The 10171-nt window shown below is 35.0% G+C and overlaps 2 protein-coding genes across 2 annotated transcripts in view; one reads left to right on the top strand and one right to left on the bottom strand.

The window, feature by feature from the left end:
- Nucleotides 1-10171, top strand: part of LOC141339313 (Rieske domain-containing protein) — a 41652-nt gene that overhangs the window by 27002 nt on the left and 4479 nt on the right. The gene's annotated exons all lie outside the window — the stretch shown is intronic.
- Nucleotides 1866-10171, bottom strand: part of yjefn3 (YjeF N-terminal domain containing 3) — a 51077-nt gene continuing 42771 nt past the window's right edge. The window contains exons 3-6 of the mRNA XM_073844932.1: nucleotides 9171-9281; nucleotides 6689-6802; nucleotides 6421-6571; nucleotides 1866-5753 (exon numbers count right to left, since the gene is read on the bottom strand). Of these exons, the coding sequence (XP_073701033.1) occupies nucleotides 5557-5753; nucleotides 6421-6571; nucleotides 6689-6802; nucleotides 9171-9281 (573 nt within the window). The 3' untranslated portion in view covers nucleotides 1866-5556. The remainder of the gene's footprint in view (nucleotides 5754-6420; nucleotides 6572-6688; nucleotides 6803-9170; nucleotides 9282-10171) is intronic.

Genomic DNA, 10171 nt, shown 5'->3' with positions numbered 1-10171 from the left:
TATCGCTAGATAAGACCCTACTTCCTCGGTTGGGATCGTTTAGAGTCCTTTGAAGCTGTATTTAAACTGCATTTTGGAAGTTCAAACTCAAGCGCACCATAGAAGTCCACTATATGGAGAGAAATCCTGAAAGGTTTTCCTCAAAAAAATATTTCTTTATGACTGAAGAAAGAAAGATGTGAACATCTTGGATGACATGGAGGTGAGTAGAGTATCTGTACATTTTTGTTCTGGAAGTGAACTTCTCCTTTAAGAGCGTGTTAGATGAGAACAAAGATGAAACTTCAAAAAGTCTACAAAATGGCAGATTTGACCCTGAACCACAAAACCAGTCATAAGGGTCAAATTTTTGAAATTGAGATTTATACTTCCTCTGATAGCTATAAATAAGCTTTTCATTGATGTATGGTTTGTTAGGACAATATTTGGCCAAGATACAACTATTTGAGAATATGAGCGTGCAAAAAAATCTAAATATTGAGAAAATCGCCTTGAAAGTTGTCCAAATGAAGTTCTGAATCTAAGTTTCGATATATTTATGGTAGGAAATGTACAAAATATCTTTATGGAACTTGATCTTTACTTATTATCCTAATGAAGTTTTGGCATAAAAGAATAATTGATCATTTTGACCTATACAATGTATTGTTGGCTATTGCTAGAAATATACCTGTGCTACTTAAAGGAGTAGTTCACTTTTAGAACAAAAATGTACAGATAATGTACTCACCCCCTTGTCATCCAAGATGTTCATGTCTTTCTTTCTTGAGTTGTAAAGAAATGCTGTTTTTTTTAGTCAAACATTTCAGGATTCTCCAAATAATGGACTTCTATGGTGCCCCGAGTTTAAACTTCCAAAATGCAGTTTAAAGGAAGGTTCAAAGGGCTCTAAACGATCCCAGCCGAGGAAGAAGGATCTCATCTAGCGAAACAATCAGGTTTACTTTTTAATTTTTTTGCTGAGCTAGACAAGACGAGCATTTGAGGTTAAAAAGTATATAAATTGAATCTTTTTAAGAAAATAACCCATCGTTTTGCTAGATAAGACTCTTTTTTTCCCTCGGCTGTGATCGTTTAGAGCCCTTTGAAGCTGCATTTTGGAAGTTCAAACTCGGGGGCACCATAGAGATCCATTATATGGAGAGAAATCCTGAAATGTTTGACTCAAAAAACTAAATTTCCTTACGACTGAAGAAAGAAAGACATGAACATCTTGGATGACAAGGGGGGTGAGTACATTATCTGTACATTTTTGTTCTGAAAGTGAACTACTCCACGGTTTTTAAACCAGAGCGCCACACTACGCTTATTGTTCAAACTTTGTGGTCGAACTCAAGGTTCATGAGCAAAGGCAATTGTGTTTAACCATTTGTAAATATTCCCATGCATGCTACATGTACAGTCCTGTTCCACTGTCTAGGACCGTGCATAACTAGTACATCCATGACGGGGAGATGCGTTCGCTCGCCAGACCGTGGCATCGTCCAACATCTCGAGTCATTTTACACAGCTGTTTTGAAAGCTTCGACAAGCACAACAAATATTTCATTAAATGAGTCTGAGAAAAAAAGAGGATCAGACATCAGAAAGATGTCTTGGAGAGATGAACAAGGATCTGCGGTATCAAAACAGAATAAACAGCCAAATTTGCAAAGCACAGACCAAAATATTTCCCCCAATTCGTTCGCAGTCTAAACAGATTTTCATATTTTCCTTTGTCACCATATTGAGTGCATATGGCTTCTTTCGCCGGTTACCTTTGTGAAGCTCACTATGCGTGTTTAAAGACAATAAACATCGTTTTTGGCCTTCAGTGGGGTGGACAGAAATGTAAAATGTTTATTGGCAGACTAAGAAATATGATCTCCGGATGAGTTCCTTGTCCACATTTTGATGAATATATCCGAGTGTACACAATGTCCTGAAATGGCCTATAATGCATTAGCGACGCTTCAGTATTTCTGTCCACATACTGTAACTGTTGTTGCTTTAGACAGAAACATTCCTTTATGTCACCCACGCCTTTTCCTGACTTTTGAATAAATCTCCGGGAAGAAATAATATACTGCATGGTCTAAAGAATATCGTAGCTACCTCTTGTTCCCAAATATTGGCTAGTGGAGCACATTTTCCAAGGTTTGGCTAAATAATAACATCCGTGGGGTTTCAACATCCAACGTTTCTTCAAACGCCCAACTCGGGATTTTACATAGATAATTTATTCATTCAACCTATAAGAACTAAGAAAACACATGTACATTGAGCAACGTATAATAAAAACAAAATGATTTACACGTTTGTCATCCTGGGATTATTATTATACTATACAACCTTTCCAAAAAAGTACAGATGAATAAATTCGTAATCAGAGTAAAATTCCAGCAGAAATGCATTGGGTTTGTAGGTGTCGTGCACGTTAGACTGGAGGCACTATCAGGGTAATGCACTTTGAATATATCCAACATTAAAAAGACTTGTGTGTTGAACAAAACTGCATATTGGCGATTTTGAGAACTCAACAGACGTAAATGCCGAAATTTGCTAAATTTAATAAATAATTCTAAACCCATCTCTTAGGACTGAACACTATGGAAGCTTGTGTCTGCCACAAGATAAAATAATAAAAAAGGCAATTGCGACTTTTTAATCTCACAATTCAGACTTTTTTCCAAGTAATTCTGAAAAAAAGTGAGAATTGTGAGATTTTAAAATAGAATTGTGAATTATAACTTGCAATTGTGAGATAGAAACTCACAATTCTGAGAAGAGAAGTCACAATTCATAATTGTAAGAAAGTCAGAATTGTGAGAAAAAGTCAGTCTGAATTCTGAGTTTATATCGTGAAATTTGACCTTTTTCTCAGAGTTTTATTTTTTTCATTCCTCCCCCCAAAAAGTACAATGTAATGTCAGAATTTTGTGAAAAAGCATCATAATTGTGATGTAAACTCGAAAGTGTGAGAACGTCAGTCAGAATTCTGAGTTTATATCTTGTAATTCTAACTTTTTTCTCAGAATTGCGAGTTTATACTGCCAAATTGTGAGATATATATGCTCAGAATTTCAAGAAAAAGTCCGAATTGTTAGTTTAAAAAGTCACAAATTCAAATTTTTTATAAAAAACAACAACTGCAAGACATAACGTCAGAATTCCGAAAAAAAGAAAAAATTGCGTGATTTAAACACGAAACTGCGAGAACGTCAGTCAGAATTTACAGTTTATATCTTTTTTCTCAGAATTTGAAATTTTAGTTTATACTGCTAAATACTTCTTTCTTGAGATTCTAAGTTTAAAAGTTGCAAAATATACTTTTTTATTTATTAATTAAAAAACAGAATTGCAAGTTGTAAAGTCAGTAATTGCAAGTTGTAAATTGTAAAGTCAGAATTTTGAGAAAAAACATCAGAATTGTGATGTAAACTTGAAAGTGCGAGAACTTTTATATTCAAGTTTATATCTTGCAATTCTGACTTTTTTCTCAAAATTGAGTTTATACTGCCATTGTAAAATATATACTCATAATTTCAAGAAAAAGTGTCAAACTGCAAGACATAATGTCAGAATTCTGAGAAAAAAAAGAGAAAAAGAATTGCGTGATGTAAACATGAAACTGCGAAAGCGTCAGTCAGAATTCGAAATGAGAAATTTGAGTATATACTGCTAAATAATGAAATAAATACGCAGAATCTCAAGAAAAAAAAGTAAGAATTGTGGGAAAAAGTCGCAAATTAAATTTTTTTTTAATTCCAAAAAATAAGTTAAAAAAAAAAAAAAAAGCGTCACAATTGTGATGTAAACTCGAAAGTGCGAGAACATTAGTCAGAATTCTGAGTTTATATCTTGAAATGCTGGCTTTTTTCTCAGAATTGTGAGTTGTATGCTCAGAATTAAAAAAAATATATAATTGTGAGATAAAAATCGCAAACTATATTTTTAAATGTTTTAATTCCTCCCCAAAAAAAGTATGATGTAAAGTCAAATTTTTGAGAAAAAGCTTATAACTTATAAGTGCGAGAACATCAGTCTGAATTTTGAGTTTATATCTTGTAATTTTTTTATCAGCATTGTGAGTTTATACTGCCAAATTGTGAGATATATAATCAGAATTAAAAAAAGACAGAATTGTAAGATAAAAAGTCGTAAATTCTTTTTTTTAATTCTAAAACTCGAATGTGCGAGAACATCAGTCAGTTTATATCCTGAAATTTTTGTTTATACTGTAAATAGAGTTTATACTGCTAAATTGTGTGATGTAAATATTCAGTATTGTAAGAATAAAAAGTAACTCAAACTGTAATTTTTTTAATAGAATTTTGGAAAAAAACAGTCAGAATTGTGTGATGTAAATTCGAAAGTGCGAGAACGTCCGTAAGAATTCTAAGTTTATATCTTGTAATTCTGACTTTTTTCTTAGAATTTCAAGTTTATACTGCCAAATCGTGAGCTATATAATCAGAATTTTAAGAAAAAAAGTGAGATTAAAAAGTCGCGAATTCTATTTTTTAATTAAAAAAAGATGTAAAGTCAGAATTCTAAGAAAAATAATCAGAATTGTGATGTAACCTCAAAAGTGTGAGAACATCAGTCTGAATTCTGAGTCTATATCTTGAAATTTGACCTTTTTCACAGAATTGCCAGGTTTAATTTTTTCATTCCTCCTCCAAAAATGTTCAATGTAAAGACAGAATTTCAAGAAAAAGCCTCAGACTTTTTTCTCAAAAATGCCAGTTTATACAGCCAAATTGTGAGATATATAATCAGAATTTCAAGAAAAAAAGTCAGAATCGTAAGATAAAAAGTCGCAAAAAAAAAGAAAAAAAAAGAATTGCAAGATGTAAAGTCAGAATTCTGAGAAAAAGAGTTCAAATTGTGCGATGTAAACTCGGAAGTGCAAAAACGCAAGTCAGAATTCTGAGTTTATGTCTTGTAATTCTGACTTTTTTCTCAAAATTGCGAGTTTATACTGCCAAATTGTGATATATATTCAGAATTTCAAGAAAAAAGTCAAAATAATGAGTTTTAAAGTAGTCGCAAATTAAAATGTTTAATTCTAAAAAAAAAATGTAAAATAAGCATTCTGAGAAAACAGAAAAAGATTTGCGTGATGTAAACTCGAAAGTGTGAGAACATCAGTCAGAGTTTATATCTTGTAATTCTGACTTTTTTTCTCAGAATTGTGAGTTTATAATGCCAAATTGTGAGATGTATATTTCAAGAAATGTAAAGAAAAAAAGTCAGAATTATGAGAGAAAAAGTTGCAAATTCAAAGTTTTAATTGCAAAAAGTTGTAAATGATCTTTTTTTTTTTTTTTATAAAAAAAGTCAGAATAGCATGATGTGAACTCGAAAGTGTGAGAACCTCAGTTTATATCATAATTTTGGGTTTCAGTCGTAATTTCCTTTTTTTCTTCCTGTAACAGAAGCAAACTTCCATAGAAAACTCCCCTTACCTATCCAAAGTCATATTTGTCAGTAACTGAATGCCACAGAACAATCTATAAAATACAAAAGGGGAAAAACATCCTTGTTATTCAAAATACAGGTCTGTATAAATGGCTACAGTTCTATAACACATTCCGTGCCGGGGAATTCTGGCAGATTAAGTTCATATTTTTTCTGAATGTCATAAGGCAGGAATCGTCCCGCCAGAAAATGCTTTCCCGAGAAACCCGTTGCGCACTTTTTGGGAGCCGTCAGAGAAATGAGAACTTCTGGATTGATCCCATCTTTGGCAGGTTCGTCAGCATCCCAACCTTAAGGAAAGACAGACAGAAAGAGTGAATCCTTTCTCAGACAAGCCACTGGTTGTTAACTGAAACAGCAATTTGTCTATATTCTTCCAGATAAAGTGTGGAAAACTGGCTCGTGGAGATCATTCATCACACTCCTGTCATGTGGAAAGAGTACAACAATGGCAATGTGTCAGCCATCAGATGCTGTTTTCAAATACGGTCTCTCTATGACATAATGGATGTTTTCTTTAGTATGGTAATTTGTCTATTTTGCAAACACTTCAGGTCTAGTGCAACACATTTGCACATTAAGGTCTCTGGTCAGACTCATTTATCAGAGAAATTGGCTGCAAAATCAGAATTCATCTTTCGAAACTCCTTTGAGCTGTTAGTAACCATTTCGCAAACTTACAAGAATGTATTTTTAGTTTGACTTCTATGTATTTCTGTAACTAGTAGCTATTAGCCAGGGTAGGTGGTTGCTACTTTGCATACTTGCAAAAATGTATCAACTGTTTTGTAAAGGTTTTCTAGTATAAATCAGAAAAATAAAAAATAACCAAAATGAGATATTTTTTTCATGAAACATGTTTCCTTTTCCTAGCAAGTAGCTAGGAAGCTGCATACTAAAGATGCCATGGGCAGAATTTCTCTAACACATCAGGTTGTGTGTTTAATGAGGAAATACCTGAGGGCACGTCCACACTAACGATGGGTATTTTGACCTGTTTGAGAGTCACCAGCATCCCAGCGTAGGGCTCTTTAACCTCCTTGTGGTCGGTTTCTGGTCCCAGGATGGCGTCGATCACCAGATTGTAGGCATCATTTAAGAGCTGGACCTGGTTGCGGGGTCAGACGAGACTCGATTAGGATCGACAGATGTCCAGAAGAGTGAACATCACATTGACATCTCTCCGCCGGTGGGATGAGCTTCGTTATTCGAGATTGACACTTACCTCCGTCGGAAGATAGGACAGGAACGGGATGTCCATTTTCTCACACTGAATGGTGAAGTCCTGGTACAAACTCTGAGAAGAACGCTTGGGGTAGAAAATGGTGGGCTCATATTCCTATATTAAAGAGAGGTGGTAGATGATAAACAATCTCTTAAAGGTATGCTTTAAGAGGTTCTGTGGCAGTGATGCCATAGAAGAACCATTTAGTCAAAGGTTCTTTAAAGAACCATCTCTTTCTTACCTTTTTATAATCGGAAGAACCTTCTTTCACCACAAAGAACCTTCAGGTTCTTCAGATGTTCAAGGTTCTTTATGGAACCAGACAGTCTCCGTAAACGCTTTTGTTTTTTAAAGCACTATTTTGTCCCCTTGTGGATATGCAGACGGGGTTTTGAGTTTATAAATCACATAATATAATTACCTCATATTTTAATTTCAGAAGAACATTAGAAGTGATTAATGTGAAATAAAATTTATGCTTCTGAACACCTCATTTGCTCGGGATACAGGATAAGGTCCATACAGTCTGGATAAGTTGCTTGGTAAGTTCATTACAGTCCTGCAGTTAAACTTAATGTATTTCTTACATAACGTTGGTACGGACACAAGAATCCACGCAGATGTACGGCAGGCGGGAATGTATAAAACAGCTGCCGTCATGTGATGACCCTCTATTGTTCGTTTTTTTCCCGGTCAGAGTTTTTTTTATTCATTCCAAGAATCTCGTATTGTAAACTAGCCAAATCTGGACTGGCCAAACTTCACTCCATCAGAACGAACAGAAGAATAACTTTAACAGAGTGTACGTTTATTAGACGAATAGTGATGCTCCATAAATCTAGCATCACAGAGGACCATGGTGGATAATTTTTTCTTTTCTTCTTTTGCTTCATTTATTTACTTTTTGACACATAAAATTGGAAAATGAAAATGCTGTGAGCCCAATTTAAATGGAAAAATAATGTGTTGGAGCATATCCGCTAACCGCAAGGGACAGTTCTATATCGAACTTTTTATCTTAGCTAATAAAAAACAGCCTCTTTCCACCATGGAATAAAAATAAAGGTAACTGCGACTTTTTATCTAACAATTTGGATTTTTCCCACATATAAACTCAACATTGTGAGATATAGACTCAGAATTGTGAGATAATATCTGTGTTTATTTATAATTTACAAAGGAAATAAAAAAGTTAATTGCAAGTTTTTACCTCACAATTCAGACTTACATAATTTATATTATTCCGTGGCGGAAATAGGCTTCCATACGAAAGAGATGCAATGTTTTTTTCAATAAAGATAACTTTAAAGTCAACATAAAAATAATTTGTCATCAAATCCATCAAATTGGATTTTAAAGTGGTTTACGTGGTTAAATGAAGAATAAAAACTAATTTCAAAGGCCAAGCAAGCTCTTGTGTTTTGATGAACAATTACAAAGTACAGTAAAGGTTTATACCACTGGCCCTAAAATAAAATGATTTACTCATGATTTACTCACCCTTAAGCCATCTTAGGTGTATATGACTTTCTTCTTTCAGACGAATACAATTGGAGTTATATTAAAAATTTCCTGGCTCTTCCATGCTTTATAATAGCAGTGAATGGGTGTTGAGATTTTGAAGTCTAATAAAGTGCATCCATCTATCATAAAAAGTGCTCCATGTGGCTCCGGAGTGTTAATAAAGGCTTTCTTAAGTGATTCATTGTGTTTTTACTTTATAAACCGTAATCTCTAGCTTCAGCTAAATGTTGCATTTGCATCCAAAAGAGAGTGGTGTTTTAGCAGATGATGTAGGACGTATGTAAACGCAAAAGTGAAGAACGTGGAAGTGCAGAGGAGAGAGCAAAACAAAATACCGGTCACGAATAAGAAATACAAAACGTTTGGTTAAAAAAAAAAAAAAAAAAAAAAAGGGGGGAGGATTTCAGTATAAGCCAAGAAGAGACTAATTTTCCTTTGCTGTAAACAAAACTTGGTTCTCACGAAACTAGTATATTCTTTGCTGGAACGCCACTCTCTCGTGAACATGCATACGACAGTTAGCGGAAGCTATAGATTACAGTTGATAAAGTTTTACATATGTATATTTTTCTTACACAAATGCATCGATTCGCTTCAGAAGAACTTTATTAACCCTCCAGGAGTCATGGAGAAAATGTGGAGCACTTTTTATGATGGATGGATGCACTTTATTGGACTTCAAAATCTCAACACCTATTCACTGCCATTATTAAGTTTGGAAGAGCCAGGACATTTATTAATATAACTCCGACTGTATTCGTCTGAAAGAAGAAAGTCATACACACCTAGGATGGCTTGAGGGTGAGTAAATCATATAAAAATAATTTTTGGGTGCACTATCCCTTTAAGAAAGCAAATAGGCCCAATTATGATTTCACGGTGACTTTAAACAACAATACAGCACCCCGTCGGTATCCATTCTTTCTCCGTGCCCTTCGGCACAGTGCTCTATACTCACAAACATGCGCAGATGGCGGGCACACACCAGACCGATGGAGCCGTTCTGCTCAGGACCACAAACAACCAGCAGGGTGGGCTGCTTTTTACTCAGGGAGCTCAAAGGAAAAGCCTGCAAAGAGACAAAGGGAAAGAGAGATGTCTCATTTTAGTCCTATCTGCATTTGGAGAGGTATTGTTCATCACAATAACCCAGCAACAGTCGCAACAATAGTAAAGAGCCGTGGAGACACTGCCACAGGATGCGGCCTTAAAATAACACACTTTCTGACAGCTTTCTAAACTGGAGCAACGCTGTTCAGATTTTCCAAAGCGTGTACACACTCACAAAACTAAGTCTTTAAAGGTGTGGCATGTAATTTTTGTTACTAAACAGAACTGAATTGTTTTCAAATAGGTTTCCATCTGCTATTGGCCAGGCAAAACAGATAGCCACGCCCTGAATGCACGCCATTGGTTAAGCTGTTGCTATGCCTGGCTGGTTGAGAAATATAAACAAACAACAATGTTTTGACAGAACCACAGAAAGGTGTTTATAGTCTTATAGTTGTTTATGCATTTTAAAAGCATTTTAAAGTCTTTGCCGTGAACTTGGAATCATATTTGTTACTTATCCACCTGATGAGTATCTTGCCATAAAGATGACGTTATGAGCAGACTAATGAAGTAAAAACAACAGTTAAGGTAATGTGCATGTTATATTCATCTCCAATTAACCGGCGCTGAAATACAGACCGTGGGCGTAATTGTAGACTTCCGAGAAAGAGAGGAAGCCAGACGCTAATGAAGCTAATGGCACTTTGGAGAAAAATTATCAGCTGACATGGATGTTCCATTAGCGAGCTGATGAAGTTTAGATTACATTATCATCGCTGGTTGTCTAAGTCACAGCGCCGGGTGAACAGGAGTTGAACGCGTGTCTGAGTGTGGAAAATGAGCGTCTGTCTCCATCTGTTGTCATTTTAAGGGGAATCCGAGTAGGAAATTTTCCTATTGGCCAAA

The sequence above is a fragment of the Garra rufa genome, chromosome 7 (genome assembly GCF_049309525.1).
Source record: "Garra rufa chromosome 7, GarRuf1.0, whole genome shotgun sequence".
Classification (NCBI taxonomy): domain Eukaryota; kingdom Metazoa; phylum Chordata; class Actinopteri; order Cypriniformes; family Cyprinidae; genus Garra; species Garra rufa.
Note: the sequence above shows the minus strand (reverse complement) of the source record. Positions and strands in the feature narration are given on the sequence as shown.